This window comes from Arvicola amphibius, chromosome 14 (genome assembly GCF_903992535.2).
Source record: "Arvicola amphibius chromosome 14, mArvAmp1.2, whole genome shotgun sequence".
Classification (NCBI taxonomy): Eukaryota; Metazoa; Chordata; class Mammalia; order Rodentia; family Cricetidae; genus Arvicola; species Arvicola amphibius.
The window spans coordinates 61975802-62000292 of NC_052060.1; the positions used below are offsets into that span (position 1 = coordinate 61975802).

Below are 24491 nucleotides of genomic sequence, written 5' to 3' on the forward strand. Positions count from 1 at the left end.
AAGGGCGAGAGGCGGAGCGCTGCGAGCCGGAAGGGGCGGGGCGGCCTAGCTGCGGCGCGCTGCTCTGACGCCACGGCCGCGCCCGGGGCTGCCCGACGGAGGGTTTGAATATGTCGCGCCAGCTGAGAACCTCCAGGTTTGACCCTCGAGCGGGATTTCACGCGGAGGGCAAGGACAGCGGCCCCTCAGTTCCCCAGGGCCTCCTGAAGGCGGCGAGGAGCAGCGGGCAGCTCAACTTGGCGGGAAGGAACCTCGGGGAAGGTGAGGCAGCGCGTAGACGGCCTCTCCCGAGGCTGGGCGGGCGGGTCCCCTGGGCACCCACTGGCAGCGTCTCTTGGAAGAGGTCCTGCTAGGACTGTGGCCATAGCTTGCACGGAGTGTTCCTTGGGATTAACATCGTCGTTTGGGAGTAAATTAGCTATGAGATAGATGATAGGCAGGTACTTTGTTTGACCTTTCTCTTAATTTAGACTTAACCACCCAGAAAGTGGAGTCATTGCTGTGGTAAACTATATGGTTCTTATGACATTCGAACTGTTTTATGGCTGGAATGTGGAAGAGTTGGGGACGTAGGTCTAGGAAAGACTGAATGCTATGGGCAGAGCTTAATGGGCTTTTTTTTTTTTTTTAATGAAGACTATTTTTGAAGGCTCAGTCTCCAATACCTCTCATCAAGGAAGAAACCGACTGCTATGACTTCAAAACCATTAAACCATAAAGATATACATGCATTGAAAATCAGTTATTGCTTACTAATATACCATCACTGGTTGTCATAGTTAGGATTGCTAACGCACGTCCTACCTGGTCCAGTTTCTCAAACGTCATTCACAGTGCCCGCAGTAAGCAGAAAGTAGTCTAGACAATAAAACCCAAATTTCCCTAAATAATTCTTTATAAATGTTTGTTTATATTTAAAGGGGGGAGTTGCTATAGATATGAATACTTTGTATTGGTATGGATCTTGGTTTATTGATATAAATTTAACATCAATTTTGTTATATATATATTTCTGCTCTTGATTAAGGTATTATGTTTGTGCAGCTCATTTAAAAATGTAATGTTTAATTAAGGAATAGAGATTAATAGATAGTCATTTATAATAGTCAAGCTTGCAGTCATGTTAGGTTTTCTAGATGTACAGAGATATATTTCAGTCTTTCAAAGACCTATGGAATATGGCATTTAAAATGTATTAAGGACTTAGGACTTTTCATGATAGTGAGACATATCTGCCCCTGTCAGCACCAATCTTCTTCAAGAGGATGATGGGTATTGAAGATGCTCCTTATGGAGTTTATTAGCCATTTGGGCAAGAAACTGCTCTTGCCTGGAATGCTTGATGTTACGCTGTATGAACTGGACATGCAGGACCCACAGAAAAATGACTGCTGACGGTCTTTTAGGGTTCCTGCTTCATGAAAGAGCAAAAAGAGACTACTAAACATTCAGCAGGACACAGAAGAAAGTGACTGACAAACTGCCAATATAGGTGGAACTGTGTTTGAAATTTCTTGCTTAATGGAAAAGTCTGCCGGATACTATGGGCCTGTGGACTGAAGATGGGTGCCCCAGTGTTACAAATGAACTTTGGGTGACTCCCCAGGCAGCGAGATATCTCTGTCAATTCTAGAATTTTGGAAATTGGTTACAATGCACTTCCTGTTTACTTAGGTAATATTATATCCTCTGGATTCTTTGGTGGAGACGAAGACTAGATAATTATAGTTTTCCTTAGTTATGATAAAAGATAAAGTAGATATAAATATTGTAACTGTAATTCTTGCTTGATACTTTTTTATATGTAATTTTATTATGTTAAAGTTAAAACCTTTTTTATTTAAACAGAAAAGGGGAAATGGTGTGGGAAGTCCTTCTGTATTTGTGTTGCTTTTATTGGTTAATGAATAAAGCTGCTTTCGGCCAATGGCTTAATAGAGTAAGGCTAGGTGGGAAACTTGAACAGGGATGTAGAGAGGAAGTAGGCAGAGACAGACATGAACTCTGGCGCTCTGAAACCATTACCCAAATTAAACACTTTCTTTTAGTAAGTTGCCTTTGTCATAATGTTTTATCATACCAATAGAAAAGTAACCTATACACGCACTGAGCTGTTCTTTGGGCCCGGGGAATTATTTGGGTTCATTTGTAAGCTAGGTATGCAATGAGTGTGTCCATTCGTATTCATTTCATTTTTATTTTTTCCCTTTTCTCTTTGGTATGCTGGTGATGGAGATAGTCCCTCAGTGTGTTTGGAGAATAAATGTGGACATCCCTGAGGAGGCCAATCAGAATCTTTCATTCAGCTCTACTGAACGATGGTGGGAGCAGACAGATCTGACCAAACTCATCATCTCCAGCAATAAACTCCAGTCTCTCTCTGACGACCTCCGGCTCTTGCCTGCCCTCACTGTTCTTGATGTAAGTTGACTATAATTATGGTATTTTAGTTGAAAAGACTTTATGCCAAATGGAAGAGCTAAATTTATGCTTTGCTAAACAGGAAACCTTCCTTGCTGAGCATGTAGAATGCAAGATAAATGACAGTCTGAGTCAGAAGGTTGGCTGCGTCTTCCAAGCACACAGTCCTGGTAGAGACCCTGGGTTTAAATGAGTCAGTATGTGCAAATAGAACTGGCACCTGGCTGTATTTTTTCTTTGTTACCTTTTATTCTAGTCACTAAGGCAAGTACAGGACTCGGGGCCTGTTACATTCTGGTTTTCTTAACCTCAGACTGAAACTGTTCAACCAAATTTTTTGTGTGTTCAATTGAGTCTGTTTTGTAGTGCAGGTTTTCTTGTCATGGGGTAAGTGAAGTATAAAGGATTTATTTCAGAATCTGTAGGCTCTTAGTGTACTTGGCAATGGCACAGTGTCCCTTCCGTTCATGTGGAAATGATGGATGTAGGTAGTGCCATTCTTGGAGGTGTATTTGTTTTGTCTGTAAAATAACAAACAACAGTCTGTCCTACTCTGAGGTTCTTTGTGCTGTGCAGACAGTATGAATCTGAGAATGTGAAGCTATTCTCCTGCTCGTGTCTGCTCTGTGTGTGACTGAGTAGACCAGCAGAGCCCTGCTGTCAGCTTCCACCTCTGGAGCTTTCCAAATCCTGCTAGGGTCAAGTTTGTGTTTGTCCCTTTTCCTTTGGTATTGTTTAAATTCCTAACTTGTTACTTCACGATTTCTGAGTAACAGTTTGGTTACAGTAACAGTTTGTATACTGATACACAGATTACTAATTGCCCAACATGTAGCCATTGAGTTTGAAGAATGGGTTTAGTGAATAATTTTGTTCAGTGTCAAAGCTCAAATATTGCTAATTGTCGGACTAAGAATGTTGACTTTGCCTTGTATTCATTTTAGATACATGATAACCAGCTGACATCGCTTCCTTCAGCTATCAGAGAGCTAGACAATCTTCAGAAACTTAATGTCAGGTAAAATGTGCACCTGTTTCTAAGATTGCAGTTACAGTGGTCTGAACTTGAAATCCCTTTTCTTCACATAGAAAATCACCTGGAGCTGCAGGGTGGCCCAGTGGGAAGCAGGGCTGAACACTTACCAGTCTCTGGATTCTACCCTAGACCAAAGGCAGAACAATAAGACCAGATCTTTGCATCATCCCAGAAACTAGTTATGGAAGAACAAGAATTTAATGATTCAGTTATGTTTTTTCTCTGTAGAGGAGGCTTGCTGTTTGGTCCAGTGTGACCCCAAACTGCTATGCTCAGAGACTCTTGCCTTAGCTTCACAAGTCTGTGGGGCCTTACCCAGCAACTTTATTTGTATATTTATTTGGTTTTTAGAATTTATTACATCCTGTTTGACCTTACAAGTTAAAGGCCTATTGATTTTTATGTTTTATGTTTAGGAGATACTGTTGACTCTTGTTTTAGAAAACCATCAGAATCTCAGGTTTTAAATTACCATGATAGCCAAAAAATCTAGGTATTACACACTAGGTTAGAAATGCTAATTACTTCACTAATGGTGAAGAATTTTGTGCTTTTGTTGTTGTTGTTGGTTTTGGTTTGAGTTTTGGTTTTGTGGTACCTGGTGGAGAACTCGGGACCTCATACATGCTCTGCTACTGAGCTAAGATGTGGCCCTCATGACTTTACTGTTAGTAGTTGTGTGTCCAAGCACCTTTGGGCTGCGGAAACATATTTCTGGTACTACGTTGCTAATGTGTATGCGGCTAGGCACCCAAGGTGGTAACTAATCTTTTGCTGCCAGTACACATCCAGATTAAGAAAGTTCCTTTGTCTTATCTATGTTATGTAGATTCAAGCTCTGATATTCTTTCAGAAGAACAAACAATAGGTAGTTCAAGCATAGTTTGACTCACTTGTTTATAAAATACATACAGTTACAGATGTATTGGGCATAATATACTTGAAGGTGGAAAAACAAGTCCTATAATAACAGTGTGGTGAAAACTTAATGCACTGCAGCGAGATTGCTGCATTTGAAGCTGCCCTGGAGCCTCTTCCTCCCACAAAGCAGGAAGAAAGGATTGGACAAGAAAAGGGTGAGCAAGGAGTAAGGTGGGCTTAGCCCATCTAGGTAAAGTGATGGATAGGGAAAGGAAATGGAGGACATAAAGCAGACAGCTAGACTGACTGCCTTCCCTAACGAGGTCCTGTCAATATTCTGACTTCAGCTCAGCAGCCTTCAGTAATCAGAAACTTAACAAAACACCTTTTGGGTATTCATCTATGTAGTTTCATTTTGGTGTAATATAATTAATACAAAGTTCCTGGTATTTCATTTTCCCCTGTTATATGTAAGCTAGCATAAGAAAATAGGGTAAATTTTATAATTAAATAGTTAAGCTGTGATGCACCTGGAGACTTGTTCATGCATCTCTCTTTTGGTATTTTTCAAGACAGGGTTTCTGTGTGTAACAGCCATGGCTATCCTGGACTTCCACAGTAGACCAGGTTGGCCTTGAACTTCCAGGGATCCGCCTGATCTGCCTCCTTAGTACTGGGATTAAAGGTTTGCACCACTATGCCCTGTAATCAGTAAAGGTTAACTCCAGTTAAAAACAGAGGAAAATGCACTAACTTTTATGCTGAACAAAGGCATTGCTGGCCCAGGTGGTAGTGGCACATGCCTTTAATCCCAGCACTCGGGAGGCTAAGACAGGCGGATCTCTGTGAGTTTGATCTACAGAGTGACTTCCAGGACAGGCAGCAAAGCTACCGAGAAACCTGTCTCGAAAAACAACAACGAAACAGAAACCAAAGGCACTGCTGAGATGTGATTCCAGGATCTTCTGTTTACTAGACAGGTGCTTTAACTAACTAAGCCACAGTACCAAGGCCTCATTCGTCTCTTAATTACCAGGGAGTGTATTGTCCTGCCGGAACTTTTACATCAGTGGGTTGAGTGTCTCTTTAGAAGAGTTCAAATAAAAAGGCCAAGCAAGTATAGAAACAAATTGAGTATTGCCAAACCTACTAGACCTGAAAATAGAAATAACAGCTTTTGTTTTGAATGTGAAATTAAAACCCCACCTCTATCAGATACAGCTGCAGGGGCTGGAAAGATGGATGTGTCCACAGTTAAGAGCACTGTATACTCTTCTAGAGATCTGAACAGCAGCAGCTCACGTCTGTCCACAACGCCAGTTCTGGAGTATCCTACACTCTTCTGGCATCAGTACACATCAGACACACAGACATGCATGCAGCAGAACACCTAGACACATAAAAATAAACGTTAGGAAAAAATATATATAGTTTTGTTGTAATATGTATGCAAACATTTTTTCACAAACAATATAAAAATTTAAGAGTTTAATAAGTCCCTTTCACATTGTATTTTAAATAATCAGATTATAAGCAAGCAACCAAAAGTTTACAAATTATCTATTAACTTTGTTGATTTAAATTTCCGCAGATGAGTGTAAATTTTGGAGATGTGGATCTTGATAAACACTTGGACAGATAGCACCATTTGATTTTTATGATGAGTCTGTGTGGTTAATTGACAAAAATGCCTTTAAGTATTTCTTATGTATCTTACATAGTCTACCAAGTCATTCAGCATTTATTTTATTAACCAATAGCCATAACAAACTGAAAATGCTTCCTGAAGAAATTACAAGTTTAAAAAACCTGAAGGTGCTGCACCTCCAACACAATGAGCTGACGTGCCTACCTGAGGGCTTGGAGCAACTTTCCAGCTTAGAGGATTTAGTAAGTGGGGATTCTTTGATGTTTGCATGATTTGGGACTGGTGGGAATTTTTACTAGACTGACAAAATAAATTATGATTCAAATTGTAGGACACAGACAGCTGACTTTGTGAGTAGCTTATCAGAAATTATTGCTGAGTTACTAACTGTAAACTTGGTTTTTCTGTTATCAAGTGAATTTTAGGTTATAATTCAGAAATAGAGTTTGGAAGAGAAACAATGGATCTGCCTTCGTTATTCAATCAGAAAATCATAACTACAGTTTCAGAGTCTCTAACACTCTCTTCCGGATACCAGAGTGTAGCTGGAGTTACAAAAAGTGTGAGTCGTAGGTGCTGGGACCCAAACCTGGGCTTCACCATTCAGTGCTCTTAACCCCTGGACAGTCTGTCCAGTCCTATCCCAGAGTCTCTTACCTTAATAGATAGAGGAGAGCAGTCTTCAGAGTACATCAGTTCTCTTTTCCTGTCCTCTCTATGTAGTATATTCTACTTTCTGTGCTAGCCGATGGCCCTGCTGCCCTGCATATACCAGTCTCTTCAGTGCTTACTCTACTCCAGTTTTCAGACTGGCACCTTTTCCGTGGCTGTCGTGGAACTCACTCTGTAGGCCAGGGTGGCCTCAAACTCTCAGAGATCCGTCTGCCTCTGCCTCCTGAGTGCTGGTGTTAAAGGCATGTGCCACCACTGCCCAATTTAGGCCCTCACGTTTTCATTTCCTTTTTGTGTGTGTTACCTGGTGCGTTCAGGTGGTGCTGCCTGTTGGAATGTTGACTTGGCTTGTTGTGTGCAGCTGACCACAGCTGCCGTGAGTTCAGTGCCCATGCCATGTCCAGCAAACAACATCCCTCCCATCCTCCAGCTCTTACATTTCATTACACCCACTTCTTCCCCAGTGCTCCTGAACTCTAGGGGATGTTATATATGTCTCTTTCAGGACTGAGAACTCATTTTTCTCAGCACTTTGACTAGCTGCGTTTATATTAACTGTGGCCCATCTCAAGAAACTTTTGTAGTCAAGATTGAGAGTAGCACTTATCTATGCTTATAAACGTTTAGGAGGCAGTTTAACAGTGTGACCACTTAGCAATACCACAGTAGTAAGATCCTGTACCTCACCTCCAGAGCCTATGAGCTCTCCAATCTTGTGCTTTTGACTGTGTTTACAATGCCAGCCTGAATTCTCTTCTGTGGAGCAGGCCTCATATCCAAGCATAAAGCTGTTGTTACCCTCATAACAGTCAAGCCACTATTGTAGGTCATCTTGCCTCGCAGGTCAGTATTGCAGCACACACAGTCTAGTATTGAGTATGCTTGTTGTATTCTCTCTCCCCCAGTGGTTGTACCTTCTGGCATTCTGAGAGCTAGCCAACGTGGAGGACATTTCCTATTGAATTCATATCTTTGCCCTGCAACCAGTGTATGATGTCTTCAGCAATAGGGTCTTACCACCGTCTAGTTATGGCGGACAGCTAAAAGCAATGCCAATAGCCTGTGTTTCTGTGGGGGGGGTCTTTGAGACCTCCCTGACTAATAACTCATAGGGAGGTAAGCTATGCCTGGCACTGAAATTTTTATTTAATGACCCATGTCTTCTGGAAGCAGTTCTGTCTACCAATGTTAAAATGCCCTTTTCTTTAAATTTTACATAAATACATACACACACTCATGCATATATGGTTTTGTTCTTAATTATATTTATGTGTATGTGTATATGTGCATATAAGTGTGTATACCTGTGGAGGCCAGAAGAGGGCATTAGATCACCTGGTCTTAGAGTTATAGGTGGGTAGAAAGCTGCCTGACATGGGTACTAGGACCCAAACTCAGGTCCTCTGCAAGAGCAGTATGAACTCTTAACCATTAAGCTATCCTTCTGGCCTCTTTAATTGTATTTTTTACCTAGGTTACACGGTACTGGGTTTTTTTTTTTTGGGGGGGGGGTAAGGATTTTTCATACATCCTAGGTTTTTTTTTTTCCTTTTTATTAAAAATTTCCACCTCCTCCCCTCCTTCTCCCCCTCCCTCTCCAGTCCAAAAAGCAGTCAGGTTTCCCTGCCCAGTGGGAAGTCCAAGGTCCTCCCCCCTCCATCCAGGTCTAGGAAGGTTACACCCTAGGTTTGTGTAACCCACCCCCACTCTTTCTGCTTCTCCACCCCCTTCCTATCCTTACTTAACCCTTTACCTTCTTTTGTGTCACCTGGTCTGCTGCAGAGGGCTTGCATAGTGAGGGGAGACTGGGGATTAGTAGACACTGTCAGGAACAATTCTTTTGAAATAGGAACTGATTTTAATTCCTGCCCATGACTTTGGTGGATATATAGTGGACCTGCAGGCGTTGAAGAGGAGCCTTTGAATGAATACAGTCTATGAGATGGTGGCTGATGTTGAAAATACCTATTCTTCTGACATCACATCTCATGCTAAAATTCCTTCATGCTCTGAGATTTCTTTCATGGATCTATTTACTGCTATTTAGTCACGATAGATTCATTTTCTCCTCTCTTTAAAGGATCTTTCAAGCAATCGTCTTGCAGCTGTGCCTGCTGGTTTTGCTTTGCTGTCCAGTCTGCTGCGGCTCAATCTTTCCAGTAACCAGTTGAAAAGTTTGCCAGCAGAAATAAGCAGAATGAAAAGTAAATCTCTATATTAAGTATTGTATGAATTCAATGTTAATGCATCTTTCTTATAGAAAAATAAGAGGATAATTATAGAGAAAGTAAAATTTTTTATTGTAAATGTAAACGTGACTTGGTAAGATTTTCTCCAGACCATTTTATCTAGGGTTTGCCTGAAGAATGCCGACCAAGACACATGTAGGCTTAGGACAGAGTGAAGTGGGACTGGGGAGTAGAGGAAAAGGACACACTGGGCAGTTGATGAAGATTCTGCTTCATGCTGCTTTAGTGAGTTTATTCACCATCCTCTCCTCGGCTGTTTCCACCTGTGATGTGTGGAGATACAGCTGTAGCTTGTCTGCAGCTTGGGAGTAATATCAAGTAGGAACCCTGTTTTGCTTGAGTGCCCAGATTGTTAATCTTTTTTTTAAATAATGAAATATCAAAAGTGAGTGCTTTTGTTCGTTCATCATCACCAATGTACTGTTGCAGGGATAACATTAAAGGACACAGGTACACTTTGGTGCCTCTGTATTTGTATTCTTAACTATCTCAGCTCTTAATTTACAGTGTAAACTTTTTTTGTTTAAAGGCAGAAAACTACTTCTGGGTTTATGATTGGACTACAGCACCCATTGTAGACTGTTTATCATAGCTAGTCTTTTGGCTAATAATCTATAATACTTTTTTCAAGAAAATAAAAGTTATATAATGAGAAACTGAATAAATTGGATAAAGATTTTGAGTTATGCTATCTTATGTAACTCAGGCTAGCCTCAGACCTGGCCTTGGTCTTCCTGCTTCCACCTCCCTAGGGCTGGGATTACACAGGGCAGTTACCATGCTCCGCTCCTATTCATATTTTTAAGTCTCTATTTTATGAAAGATTTTTATGAAAAATCACATAGATGTGATTTTTATACAACTGATTATAGATAAGGTTGAATTAAATTGTAAATCTTTGATGTTTTACTGTTTTATTAAAGAAATTATTTTGGGCAGGCCTTGGCCTTAGATACCGGAACTTAAGATCCTATTAATCTTTGCCATTTTCAAAAATGTCACTACACTGAACTAAGCAGTATGTAACGAGAAGGACAGTGTAGGGAGAAGGACAGACGCCCTGTCTCCAGAATCAAATGGGGAAGTATCCAGAAGATGAAGATGCTGGAAGTAAAGTCATTCTTGAAATAGAGTTTGATCTTATTGTACAGATTAGTTAGATATTAGGGAAGCCATGTTGGAGCTAGGGAAATCTATGAGCCTGTAGGCTGAAGATGGATGCCCCAGTGTTACAAAAGAACTTTGGGTGGCTGTCCAGGCAGCAAGATGTCTCCGTCAAGTCTAGAGGTTTGGAAGTTGCTTACACTTCCTGTTTACTTAGGTCATATTATATCCTTCTAGGGTGTTTGATGGAGTTGAAGACTGGATAGTTATAATAGTTTTTCTTAGTTAGGATAAAGGATAAATTAGATATAAAACTTTAGACTCCAAAGATAGGATAGATGATAGAGTACTTAATTTGCCAAATGTAAATCCATATACAGAAAAATATCTCACATCATCAAATGCTCATGATGGAATGCTTGCGTGCAAGCATGAGGTTCTGAGTTTGTATTCCTGGCACACATGTAGATCTCAGTGCAGGAGAAGTGACGGCAAGACCGCCGGGACTCGCTGGTCAAATCATTGAGGTCCGAGTTCATTAAGAGACCCTTCAAAACATGGGTGTAAAAGAGAAGATCCTGAACAGCAACATCTGTTCTTCACATGCACAAGCATATGTATCTGTATGCAACACATGTGTACATGTATGTTTGCACACAGAAAAGATGATTGAGAAAAGGAAGAGGCAACATGGATAGGTAAAAGAATGGGGAAGAGTATATAGAAATCCAATGCTTGCATAAAGATACAAATCTGTCTAAGCCTCTGCTTGCCATAGGGCAGGTTCATCACATTCCCTCATCCATCAAATATACATGCATCTTTAGATGCCTTTAATTGCACTAAGCTCTTTTAAAGACTGTAATGGAGAGCAGTGCAGCTTATACCACTCATATACTTAAGAATAGTTTAGCAGAGAACCTATATTTTTAACTATTTCAAAGATGGTCTGGAATATTCAGTATTGATTTTTAACATTACCATTTATCTTTAAATGTAAAAATCAATTTTCACTCATTCAATTCAAGGACACATGCATGTTTTTTATATGTATAAGAACAAGTTCAGAAGTCTTCATTGTGACATGTTTATTAGGTCTGCTAGTTTTCTGTGTTAAAGTAATTTTTATTGTCTTTGAATGTGTATTGTAGGATTGAAGCATTTGGATTGTGACTCCAATCTCCTGGAGACTGTGCCCCCTGATGTGGGCAGCATGGAATCACTGGAGTTGCTTTATTTGCGCAGGAATAAATTAAGTTTTCTACCTGAATTTCCTTCTTCTAGGCAACTAAAGGTACTGTTAGTTAATACTTACACCATTGTATGTTTCCCAAAAGTTATTTATGAGTTGAGGTTTTTAAAAAGTAGCTAATCCTTTCAGGCTAGCCTAGTCTACAGAGTGAGAAAAAAAAGTAGCTAATCTTTGATCATAGTAGTCTATAGGTTGTATTTTTCTTTGTTGATGTCTTTCAACATTTCAGTCTGCTACTGAGAGTACTGGTAATGTGTTGGTGGTGGAAAGAGATGCTCATTTTCCAGAGTAGGACTTGGTGTGCTTCACGTGGTGAGTTTGTGTCTGGAGGAGGCCCCGTAGTGAGGTGAGGGGCCACAGCAGGGGAGGTGGGCCTCATTCTTCATTCTGCCATCTTTCAGGTTTTTCTGATTGCAGTGACATTTCCAGAATTAATCTTTTGGCTCTAACATTTGATGTAACAGTAATGCTGCCTCCTGCTGGGTTTGCTGTGCTTTAGTTCTCTTTTGGTGTCAGGAAAAGTTTCTTTTAAATTGAATCATAATGGTGAATTTTTAAAAGTGCTGGGAAATTCCATTCACTATGGTAAGTTTTTATTGGAAATTTTAGATTCTGTTAGGAAGGTGGTGTATGTAATGGTCTCTAGTGATAATTCTGTAGCACTTGTTACTGTGGAAACTGTTTTGGATTGGATTCAGTTGTTTTGAAACTAGTTCTTCATCAGTATTGTGTATATATTTATAGATGTAAATGTGACTAATAAATTGTTTCTCTGTTCTAGTGTTATAAAGAGTGTTTCTGCCAGGTTGAACAATATTTATTTTAAATTGTCAAAAAATGTTTTCCTTTCATCATATTTTAGCTTTAAAAGAGGTTATATCTAAATACCATGATAATTACAGTGTTGACTTTTCTTTATGTTGCCATGATTTAGAACCAGGAGTACTCACACTTGTTCTCATTGTGTAGTGCAAGCTGAATGAGATTTCTTATACCTGGTCCCATAGGAATTGCATCTCGGTGAAAACCAGATCGAAACGTTAGGCGCAGAGCACCTTCAGCACCTGCAGGCCATCCTGGTGCTGGACCTAAGGGGCAACAAGCTGCGGTCTGTTCCCGAAGAAATGTCCCTACTGCAGTCTTTGGAAAGGCTTGACTTGAGCAACAACGACATCAGTAGGTATGTGTAAAGATTAAATGGCTAGAAATTAGAATTCACTCTGCATTGGATTGTGTTTTTGTAAGTGCTTTAAAAAAACTCTTCGTTATGTATTGAGCTCATACTGTAGAGAGAGAAATATTAGTTTTCTTCTTTGACAGCCAAGTTAATATATTAGTGGAAGCAGATGTGTAGACACATTTCAGAATTTTGTTTGTTTTTGTTTTTGTTTTCTGAGACAGGGTTTCTCTGTGTATCTTTGGCTGTCCTGTAACTCACTCTGTAGAACAGGCTGGCCTCGAACTCATAGAGATCCCCCTGCCTCTGGCAAGTACTGGGATTAAAGCATGCACCCCCCACACCTGACTTATTTAAGAACTCTTTAGGGCTGTTTTGAATCATTTTCGCACATGGCCTCATCTCCAGATAGTTATTATTCGTGCTTTGACAGAACAAATGTTTCATAGGTATCTATTGGGCTTGCATGATGAGCCTAGACTTGAGAGAAACGTAAGTGCTTGGGTGACAAAGGTTATGATTAGAGAGCTTGGGCAGGATCAAGACTAGAGTGAATCAGGTTAGTTGTCTGGTGCTACACACCTGAGTTCCAGCAGCTGATCTTTAAATTGGGATGTTTAATTTCATGTGAAAGTTGGTGTGTATGATCCATACATCAGGAGGAAACAACACATACAGAGCTTTGGGAATTCTTAATAGGATCCCAGTAGAGAAGTCTAAGAATTTAGGCCAAATTATCAGTTTTAATTAATTCAGAGCCACCAACACACCATGAAGACACTGCCCTTGAATGCAAGCTAATTAAAGCAGATCGTTAATGGTGGTGAGTGTGGTGCTCTGGAAAGGGGTGTTTGTGGGTGGTAGGCTTTAAAGATGGCCTGTCAGTTAGTGCACTAATATTTGTCATTAAGAAACATTTCTCAGTGCAGTTTGTTGGCAGCTGTGTGATGTGGCTGCAGTGGCCACGGAGAGAAAGGGATGGAAATGAGGGAGATGAACCAGGATGAGCTGTCTTTAGTAGCTGATGGCTGGTTATGTTGGCATTGGAGTAGAGCAGAGTGATCTGGAAAGAATGGTGAGAAGTTACTGTTTAGAACAGATTAGCCTTGGGGCTGGGGAGGTGGCTCACTCTTCAGAGGGCCTGAGTTTAATTCCCAGCAGCCACATGATGGCCCACAGCTATCTGTAATGAGACCTGATGCCCTCTTCTGGCCTGCAGCAGACTTACAGGCAGAACTCTGTATAAATAGTAAAAAAAATGGAAGGAGGGAGGGAGAGAGGAAGGTTTAGCCTGCAGCTCTTAAGGGGCTGAAACTCTCAGCATTATACAGCAAGGCACACAGTAGGTTTTGAGTGGATGATGAAAGGGGATGTGGTATTCAGCCGTTGGAGCTGTTTGCTCCCTCCAGACTTTGTGACAATGAATTCCTCACTGCTACTGGAGCTGCTTGCCAGGAGGTAGCCAGCCTTCTTGTGTCTGAAACACCATATCATTTTCCAGTGGGTAGCTGTTTCCTAGGTGAGTTTAGGCTCACTTAAGAAGCAGTGAAGGAAAAAACAGATTGTAAGGTACTACTGAATTAGAATCTTACATAGTAAGAGCCTAGAATTTGTTCTAGTTTTTGGAGGTGTCCTTTTGTAATTGGGTGAAGTCTGATTTTTCACTGGGCTGGGATTGCTCATGGTTGGTTGTTTAGCATCTCTGTGAGCACCGGGCAGATAGATCAGATGCTATAGTCATGCCCTGTAGCAGCTTTAGTGTGAAGTTGGAAATGTGTCTGGTTGTCCTTGTGTGTTTAGAACTTGAAGGGAAATATTTTAGGTTTGTTCATGGTTCCTCTTTGAGATTATTACATGGTACATTGTCATTTGTTACTTTATAGTCATGCCTTTGGTTGCTTTAGACATACATGTAATGCTTCCCTGAAATCAATCTGTTCTGTAGTCTGCCCTGCTCATTGGGAAACCTTCATTTGAAATTCCTGGCCCTAGAAGGAAATCCTCTAAGAACCATTCGAAGAGAAATTATAGCTGTAAGTTCTATTAGAATTTAGCACTTTATTTTTAAATTAAAATTGAGGTATACATGTTAATGCACAAACCTTCCAAGTGCACCTTGCTAATGGTGAGCCTGTCTCCCCTTTTCAGAAAGGAACTCAAGAAGTCCTAAAATACCTGCGAAGCAAGATCAAAGGTACTGCCATTTCCTCCTGTATTTTCCAGAGGACCAGGGTTTAATTCAACTGTGCAATTCTAGTCCCGGGGATCTGACACCCTCTTCTTGACTCTGACAGTAATGCATGCAGGCAAAACATGCACACATAAAAAAATAAAAATAAAAAAACAATAAAAGTTATAAAGGAATATGTCCAAACTCCTAGGTTCTAAATAACAAAACATTTAATTAATACTAGTAATGCTTCACTTGGTCTTTTATTTCTGTTGCTACTGTCTTTTGTTCTGTTTTTATGAGTGAAATATTCATATTGTGTTTGTTTGGGGCATAACTATTTAACAATTTTCTCAAAGTAGTTATTTGATTCACAGTCATGTGAATCTGTCATGTGCTTCTGTTGTGCCCCTGCCACTGTAGCTCTTGTTGCTTTTGCTGTAGGATCGCTTCAGTTTCTGCTTATTAGTAAGATAGTTGAATGTGTGAGTATGTTCACATGTCAGGAAAACATCCTTGTGTTTGCCTGTAAAACATCCTAGTTGTTTAATATCAAATTGCCAGATTTTAAATGATTGGAAATAATTAGCTTTATTGTATCACAAATGAAAAGTTAGGTATATTATTTGGTTGACATTTGAGGGAAACAGTATTTTTCTTATGTTGGCCGGACCCTTCCACTGGGCCATTATTTTGCTGAAGAGAAAGGATTTTTTGTTGATGCTGTAGATTCTTTCTACAGAAATAGCTGCCTGGCGGTGCAGGTACACGCCTTTAATTCCAGCACTGGGAGGCAAAGGCAGGTGGAGCTTAGTGAGTTCAAGGACAGCCTGATCTACCAAGTGAGTTCCAGGACAGACAGGACTGTTACACAGAGAAACACTGTCTCGAAAACCAAAAAGAACGAAAGAAAGAACTAAATTGTCCTACAGTAGGATGATTTTGGGTGATGTGGGTAGGTAGTATTTGAAGCCACACTGTAGAACTTTATTTTCTACTAATATGTTCTTAAATGAGGTCTGAGTTGTTGGGAATAAAATATATTGGGCTGGAGAGTAGTTAAGAGCACTGACTGTTCTTCCAGAGGACCTGGGTTCAATTCCTGGCACCAACATGGCAGCTCACACCTGTCTGTAATTCCAGTTCCAGGGCTTCTGACACCCCCACAGACATACATGTAGTCAAAAACACCAATGAACATAAAATTAAAATAAATTATAAAAATAAATATATAACTATGTACCAGTATTATTAATACTATGTAGAAATCGTGTATACTTTTATTATATATTATTAGCAATTTAAAGATGGCTTTGTAGTAGTCGTATTCACTTTATATAACTTTCTTTTCCAGATGATGGTGGGACCAGTCAAAATGATTCTGTTCCTGAGACTGCCATGACACTACCAAGTGAATCCAGAGTCAATGTCCATGCCATAGTCACACTAAAGCTGCTAGACTATAGGTATGAAGTTTGTCCTAGTTCCTGCTGTGCTGTGACAAAACACCGTGACCAAGGCTCCGTCTGAAACAGAGTGTTTAATTTGGGGCTCACGTTATGTTCATGGTTGCAGAGAGTTAAGAGTCTTGGCAGCAAGTAGGCAGGCATAGTGCTGGAGCAGCATGCAGCGGAGGGAGGGACAGAGGGAGAGAGAGAAAGGGAGGACAGACAGACAGACAAAGCAAACTGGAATGACGTGGGCTTTTGAAACCTCAAAGTACACTGCCAGTGACACACTTTTCCAGTGAATTCACACCTCCTAATCCTTCCAAACAGTTCCAACGCCTGTGGTCCAAGCATTCAAATATATGGCTTTATGGAGGCCATTCTCATTCAAGCTGTCAGAGTCCATCTGTATAGTGTAGGAGATGCATTCGGTGCCCATGCTGTGGTCACTGAAGTCACTAAGTACAGATATGTAGCTCATCTGCACAGCATTGCAAGGCCCATAGGAAACTTTTGAGAAAGAGTCTTTCAAAGAAAGAAAGGACAGCTAGTGGGGAGACAGTCAGAGTCGTGGGAGCAAATTCCCCTTTTCAGGTTCCTCAGGAGAATTTAAAAATGGGTTCAAAAAGGGACTTGAGTCAGAGAGGTAGAGTGGCTGAGTATCCAGGGAGAGGAATTGTGGGAAGGAGGTCGAGTGCCTGAGTATCTGGGGAGAGGAATTGTGGGAAGGAGGTCGTGAGCCACCATGTGGGTGCTGGAAGTCAAACTTGAGTTCTTTAGAAGAACAGCCAAATGTCCTTAAAGACTGAGCCATCTCAGCCCTCTGTTTTGTGTGGTTTTTATTAAAGGACACAGTTGCCCTCACTGGGAATGAGGTGGGCTTTGGCCTGGCGGCAGTGTTCCGTCTTTGTGGGTAGTGTCTTGAGAGGCAGTGGCTGCTGCATCCTTTTGTTCTCTCTCTTCCTGCTTAGCCTCCCCTACAAGAGTATTCGACTCAAAACAATGTTAGTTGCAAAAAAACTATGAGAGAGACGTGTGGATTAATGTTAACACTTTATGGTAATATTTTATTACGAGAATATGAATGACAGTTTAGTATTTAATTTCTCAAATTCACTAACTAGTATTTAGAGAAAATGTTATGTTGCAGGTGAGTCTGTTACATAAGAACTGTCATTTAGCTGTGAAAAGCTTGACTAACAAGCAGCTTGAGAAGTGATTCCCTCATGTTTGTGAGTGGAGCTGAAGCGATGTCTCATAGTTGCACTGCATTCTGGGAGCACAGCAACACTGAAGCGCTGACGGTGTCTGTGCACAGAGTAAGGGAGAGCATTAAGTCCCTAAATCATGAAGGTGTGTCCTGCAGAGGTGTTAAGTAGTCATCAGGCGCGTCTGTAGTAATGTCTGAAGGTTGAACAATGCTGCCAGCCCAACAGCTCTCTAAAGAATTTATGAGCTCATGTGTCTCTTCTCCCATATGTGTTGGTAGGAACCCTCTCAGCACTGAAGATCTCCATTCACATTATTCTCACTCCACCCTTTACTATGTGAGTTGGAATCCCTGTACCTACTCTATGTTCCTCCAGTCACAGGGCACTGCTATATATCTGTACATATGCATAAGCCATGGCACAAATATCCAAGTCAGTTCTCTGCCACACACTGGAGGAACACGGAGGTGTGCTGTAGGTGATCACACGGCACACACACTGGAGGAACACGGAGGTGTGCTGTAGGTGTCACACACTGGAGGAACACGGAGGTGTGAACACGGAGGTGTGCTGTAGGTGATCACACGGCACTAACAGTGCACACACTGGAGGAACACGGAGGTGTGCTGTAGGTGTCACACGGCACACACACTGGAGGAACACGGAGGTGTGCTGTAGGTGTCACACGGCACACACACTGGAGGAACACGGAGGTGTGCTGTAGGTGTCACACGGCACACACACTGGAGGAACACGGAGGTGTGCTGTAGGTGTCACACGGCACCAACAGTGCGGCTGCACTCGTTATCTGCAGCCGTCAAAGCTGACAGGTCTTACAAACTTTTAAGGAAAGCGTGGTTCAGCTCCAGTCACAGACAGAGAAATGGACCATGCATTCTCTAAGTGTCTGAACTTTGAAAGGACGTCTGTCTTGTTCATGTGACCGAGCATGAGTGGGGCATACTGACCTCACAGAGCTTCATCTATAGATACCATAAACATGTTGGTGAAATCTCTAAAGGCCTTTAGAAGTAGGGAGTACAGATTACATATTTTCTGGACAGTTGAGAATGTTTTATTTTTGAACTGCTTCTTACTTAGTGATAAACAAGCAACCTTGATTCCTGATGACATATTCGATGCCACAAAAAGCAACATCGTCACTTCCGTCAACTTCAGTAAGAACCAGCTGTGTGAGATCCCCAAAAGGTAGGATGGCCTCAGAAACACTGTTCAGGTTGGCCTTGCTTTTGTAGTTGCATCTTGGAAAGTAGGTGTTAGTTTCCTGAACTGTTTATTGTTGTGTGATGTTTTTGCTCTTAACTCTTTTGGCTTTTTTGGGGTCCCAGCACCCAGCTCCCAAACAAATCACACACAGAGCTTAATCTTAGTTATGAATGCCCGACCTTAGCTTGGCTTGTTTCTTGCCAGCTTTTCTTAACTTAAATAAACTATGCTGTCTATCTCCCTTTTGCCTCTGGGTTTTTTCCTTTTCTTACTTCTATCTGACTTCCACTCTTACTCCGTGACTGGCTGGGTGACTGGCCCTGATGTCCTCCTCTCCTTGATCTCTTGCTCTTTCTTTTCCTTGTCTCTCCTTCTAGTCATATTCTCTGCCTGCCAGCCCCGCCTATTCTTGCATCTGACTCGCTATTGGCCGTTCATCTCTTCATTAGGACCATCAGGTGTTTTAGATAGGCAAAGAATCACAGCTTCACAGAGTTAAACAAGTGCAGCATAAACAAAAGCAACATGCCTTAAAATAATATTCCCCAACAGTTAATGATAGAGGGGGCTGCAAACCGTGGTTTCACGGCTCTGAAAGATCCACAGGATCTTAAAATTCCCTGCTTTATGCTGTAAACTGGGGAATTAGCTGTGAGAATCATTGACTCTAAAATTACTAGTCTTGTATAATGAAGTATAACAGTGAGACTCATAAGAGACCACCAACTACCAGGCCCACAGCAAGGAATTGTGGTTTCACTTTGAAACTCAGCAGTACAACTGTGTGTGCTGTTTCTCTGTTAGCCAGTTTGACCCAGGTCTGCCCAGACACACATGTGTATCTGAGAGCAAATCAGGTATCCTTCTAGCCCATCACTAAAATGAACCAGAAGAGGGACAGGTCTCCTTTTGTAATGGGCTATCTTGCTTCAAGACCTACATCCCAAGAGTTCTCTGTAAATAAGATACATTTTATAGTTTGCAGTTCTGTGAAAGCCATTCAGTTGTTTTTTTTTTTTTTTTTTTTTTTTTTTTTTTTGGATAAATCAGTTGGCCTTTGTGGAATCCCTGTTCCCTTGTGTTTTGTCTTTCTCTGTTTTTCTTTAGGTGTCCATGTGTGTAAACAGAGACTCTTGCTTTTTCATTTTCCAACTGCCCAGACCTGAATAATCACACAAAAACTATATTAATTACAACACTGCTTGGCCAATAGCTCAGGCATGTTCCTAGCTGGCTCTTACATCTTAAATTAGCCCATATCTATTAATATGTATCTCGCCATGAGACTGGTTTACTGGTAAGGTTCTGGCGTCTTTGTCCTTCAGCAGTTACATGGCATCTGCCTAACTCTGCCTACTTTCTCCCTGCATTCGTTTTAGTTTTCCCGCCTACCTGTATTCTGCCCTGATACAGGCCAAAGCAACTTCTTTACTAACCGGTGGTAATAAAACATATTCATAGCATGCAGAGGGCGTCCCACATCACGTGTGTACTGAGTAGCATCATACTTAACTGGAGTAGAGGTGGATACGGGCAGAGATGCCCTGGCTCCACTCACTTGCTTCGGCTTCTGTTTCATTCCAGTCGTCGTCTTCTCTTACCAGGGATGCTTGATTTTAAAAAGCAGCTTAGAAAGCCAGAGAAAACAGCACACGCTGCCTTGCTCTAGAGCGCTTCTAATCTACTCTCCCTCTCTTACATAAAATTTATAATTCATAATGAATATTCATAAATACTGAATGAAATGGGAGGACACGGCATACATCCTATCGCTGATATAGATGTTATCGTAGTGACATTGATATTTGCAATTTTATGTGTACTTTGTTTCTCGGGTGCTTTATTTACAATATGTATTTCTCAATTTCTTTTTCCTTTGTATTTCAATATTTCATTAGTAATATTTTTAAAGTTTAACTTAGCATGTACTAGGTTACCTACTTAAAGCAGTAAATAAAACACTGTTTCTTGAGGCTAAATTCCCAGAAAAAATCCTGTGTTGAGGGATATGACCCTTGACGCATGTCTATCCAATTACTTTTTAAATATTGTGGGTTACACAGTGGTGCTCCCTTCCTCCCTGCATCTTCAGCACCAGCTGCCATGGTCTTTTCTTTCTTTTCTTTGCTAATGTGATGGACCAAAAAATGCTGTTATGATTTCATTTTATTTGGCAGATTTTATCAGTCATATAATTAAAATGACCAAACTTGATTAGGTTTAGTTACAGATGTTTAAGTCTTTGGGGTAAAGACTTGTCACACCTAGAAACCAGCTTCAGATCTTGTTCTAACCATGATTGGATTTAATGATAATTTACATAACAAATATTATTAGAAAGTGGTATGTCAAATTAAATAAAAATGTTATTTTATGTGTGTGGGTGTTTTGCCTGGAATCGCTTGAATGGTACCGGTGGAGGACAGAGAGTGTGCCTGATGCCCTGAAACTGGAGTTAACAGTTGTGAGCCACCACATGGGTCCTGGTAATCAAAATTGGGTCCTCTGAAAGAGCAGCCAGTATTATTAATGATGAAGCCGTCTCTCCAATCCCTAAAAATAGTTTGAGGTGCCTGCATATGAGTAGTATGTGTGTTGTCTAAAATACTATATTATTAGTGTCTAGCAATATAGTTTATGAATTCAGTTAGCTGCCGAAATAAAATATTGTACCATGGTAGCACCCAGGTCTGATTTTTTTCTTTTGTCTCTTAATTACATTAAATATATAATCAGTGGATTTTTTAAAAATTAAACTTCACTATGCATTTACTGTCAGATTGACACCTTGGTCAGATCACTGTAAGACTTTTTTTTTCCTTTTTAATTTTGAAGTTACACAGCCAGTCTGAAATTTTTGTGAGGAACTGAGATCCTGTAAGTCATGGCAAGGAGAAGGGATGTTGTTCCTTCTCCTATGATTGTTTAACTTTTGAATTAGTACTAACAGTTATAATTGTTTTTGTTTCAGGATTATTGAGCTGAAGGAGATGGTATCAGATGTCAACCTTAGTTTTAACAAGCTTTCCTTTATATCCCAGGAGTTATGCTTGCTTCAGAAATTGACATTTTTAGATTTAAGGTACTTGAAAATACTGTTACTTGACACTTTAAAAGTTATGATTGATTTCTGAGTTTTCATATCATGTTTTCATTGGTGAGTATGGAACCTGGTCTTCGGTGTTCTAACTATGTTAGGGGAATTGTAAAATTAAGTTATTTAGATGTTTTAACCAGACTTCCATTGTAAATATTTTATAACTTAGATTATGAGATAAAAATATCTAAGATTTTTTTTAAACCAGGTGCCGTGGCACTCTATTTAATATGTATACAATGTTCAGTCTGCATTGTGCCTACAACAGGCCAGAGGATGTCACCAGACCTCATTACAGATGGTTGTGAGCCACCATGTAGTTGCTGGATAGAAACTCAGGTCCTCTGGAAAACATCCAGTGCTCTTAACCTCTGAGCCATCTCTCCAGCCCCTACCTAAGATATTTTTAATCAATATTCTTTAAATTCTTGTCTAAGTGAAATGACAGCTAACACATGGAAAATGTGCTGCTGAAGTAGATAATGGAGACCAGACCAGCATCCCCTCTGCTGCTCTACGGTGCCTGCTTGCTTCCCCCTGGGACATTACAGAGACAGAACCAAGCAGAAGAGCTAGAACCTGCCTTACACTCTGTGGGAATCTGAGCAAGCCTACAGCTCACAGAGTGACACCAAGTGTCTCAGGGTTACATAGTGTTTATCTTTGGGCCTTGACATTGTATCTGCTGTAGAGTGTTTCTGTTGCCTGCGCTTCTCCTAGTGCTTCCTGCTAGCAGGATGCTTTTAGTTGGTATAAAGTATAGGTGAGGTAGGAGAATCTACCTGCACCAAGTGTGAGATTTTTCTGCTCTGGGGTGTCAAGAGTATAAAGCTGATGGAACAGAGGGAAGGGAGGTCCCCCGGCTGCTGTCTGGTTGTTTGTTTGTGTTTGTTTTTGTGGGATTTTTTTTTTGTCCTAGACTTGTGTATGTGTCTCTCTTTGTAAACTGTTCTGAAGTCTCTACAAGGAGGATTCAATCTTCTCTCATGTCTGACAGCACAAAGACTGGGCTGTGCAGCACAGCTTCTGCTGACAGTGTTTGTACATAGAAAAGGAAGGATGCAGGAGAATACTCAGATTAATAAGAACTGACAAACACTCTGCGTTTTTTATTCCTCTAGGATTTAAACTTATAAAAGTCTGCAAAGTTTAAAAACCCATGTTTTGATTTCCCAATTTAGGAATAATTTTTTAAGTTCTTTGCCTGAAGAGATGTCATCACTGACAAAACTGCAAACGATCAATCTTTTCCTTTAACCAGGTAAGAAAGCATCTGGGGCCAGCTGAATAAGAAACCTGTAATTTTGCCATCTCTTACTGGCAGATTTTATTTTCATTTCCTTCTACTTGAATGTATTGTTGCTTAGAATTCTCATGATGGATGCTGAGCTGGTTGTGGTTGTTATTCCTTCTACCACTCCAAGAACTCAGTCTAGAAGGAAGAGAAACATCTGACTAATTGTGGTTGTTGTAGGGCAAGTGTGGAGAGCTTTTGAGAATCCAGTGTCAGCCAGGAACACCTGTCTCTGGCATCTGACAGTTTGGTTTGGACAATGAAGCCAGTGTCTGTAACAGTCAGTCATCTTTGGAAGAACTCAGAGTGCTTTGTCTGGAAGCCTCTGGCCAAACAAACTAAAAAAAAACAAAAAACCCCAAAAAACTCACATTTACTTAATTAGAGGTGATTAATGGTAAATAAAAGTAAATTAAGAAAGAGTACTCTCCTGAGAGCAGCATTAGAGCCCAGAGAGCTGTCACATCTGTGAGTGGGGGACTTAGCCTCATCTTGTGTTTGAGTCTTACAATCAGTAGTACTTCTCTGTCTGCTGAATTCCTATTCTAAAATCGGTTCTTATTTCTGGAAAAGTTGAATATAGGACTTAAACCACACTTAAGTCATCTATTTTTGAGAGTGATTTGGCCTTTAGCTCAGTACATGGAGGTGTCCTGTTATATCTGAATAGGTTCAAAGTGCTGCCTCCAGTTCTGTACCACATCCCAACATTAGAAGCAGTTCTGATCAGCAAACAATCAGGTTGGCTCTGTGGACCCTCAGAAGATGAAGCTGATGGAAAACCTGAGCACTCTGGACCTTCAAAACAACGACCTCCTGCAGATTCGCCCACGAGCTCGGGAACTGTGTGCAGCTACGGTAACTTCCCTTCTGGGGCACTTCAATTGATTGTTGATTGCATGCTTTTTTTGTTTTGTTTTTTTGTTTTTGCTTTCTTGCAGGAAATTGAAACAACAGACTTAATACCTTGTAAACAATAATAGTTAGCCAAACACCTAATTTTTCTTTTCATTTTACCAGATAATTTCTGTTTTATATAACACCATATATGTATAAATAGACTGTTTCTCATAGTTCTTTTGTACTAGTATATGCTTAACATCCAGAACTGCACTGGGGCAAAGGCAGGAAGAGCTGACCCTCCTTAGCCTTGCTCAGGATTTCTGAGTCAGAGTACAGAGCATTACTCGGAAGCCCGTCATGTGGTTCCTCTCCTCACTGCTTCTCCTGCAGCCCTTGCCACTTTTTTTTTTTTTTAATGTAATCCAAAAATAAGTTGTACTAAAGCTTTGTCTGTGCTAAGCACCTAATTAAATTCTGATTGAGCAAATAGAAGGGAGTTTGAGATGTCAGCTGAAAGCTACTTCATTCTGGAAAGCAGCTTGTGGCTTTTGGCTGCTCACTGGGGTAGCCCTGGCTCCTCATTTCTAGTGAGTTGTAAGAAACAAATACAGTTGCTTGTATTTGTAAAACAAGCCTCAGTGTTTGCTGCAGTTATGAACCCCACCAGTGTGTACACCTTAATTTATCACTTCCTCGTAAATACAGTGCTGTAATTTATGCCTGAGGGAAACTTAGCATGTTTTTCTGTAAGTACATTTGTACCCATGGAAACTAAACAGCG

At 40.7% G+C, this 24491-nt stretch overlaps 1 protein-coding gene across 2 annotated transcripts; it reads left to right on the top strand.

Moving 5' to 3' along the window:
• Positions 1 to 75: 75 nt before the first annotated feature.
• Lrrc40 (leucine rich repeat containing 40) lies at positions 76 to 23975 on the top strand. 2 transcript variants are annotated; one of them, XM_038311729.1, is made up of 14 exons: positions 76 to 261; positions 2240 to 2421; positions 3366 to 3439; positions 6079 to 6208; positions 8719 to 8842; positions 11143 to 11285; positions 12251 to 12423; positions 14366 to 14453; positions 14569 to 14614; positions 15945 to 16056; positions 18351 to 18458; positions 21448 to 21558; positions 22755 to 22831; positions 23536 to 23975. In XM_038311729.1, the coding sequence occupies exons 1-13, from the start codon at positions 111 to 113 to the stop codon at positions 22828 to 22830; spliced, it is 1518 nt and encodes a 505-aa protein (XP_038167657.1). In that variant the 5' UTR covers positions 76 to 110; the 3' UTR covers position 22831; positions 23536 to 23975. The 2 variants fall into 2 exon arrangements, with proteins under 2 accessions (XP_038167657.1, XP_038167658.1); XM_038311730.1 differs by lacking the exon at positions 21448 to 21558.
• The last annotated feature ends 516 nt before the right edge of the window (positions 23976 to 24491 follow it).

Excerpts from the sequence above, each read along its gene's own strand:
- Lrrc40 (XM_038311729.1), top strand. The coding sequence starts at position 111 with ATGTCGCGCCAGCTGAGAACCTCCAGGTTTGACCCTCGAGCGGGATTT. Across the intron at positions 262-2,239 it reads GGGAAGGAACCTCGGGGAAG|TCCCTCAGTGTGTTTGGAGA; the intron begins GTGAGGCAGCGC and ends TGATGGAGATAG. Across the intron at positions 8,843-11,142 it reads AGAAATAAGCAGAATGAAAA|GATTGAAGCATTTGGATTGT; the intron begins GTAAATCTCTAT and ends TGTGTATTGTAG.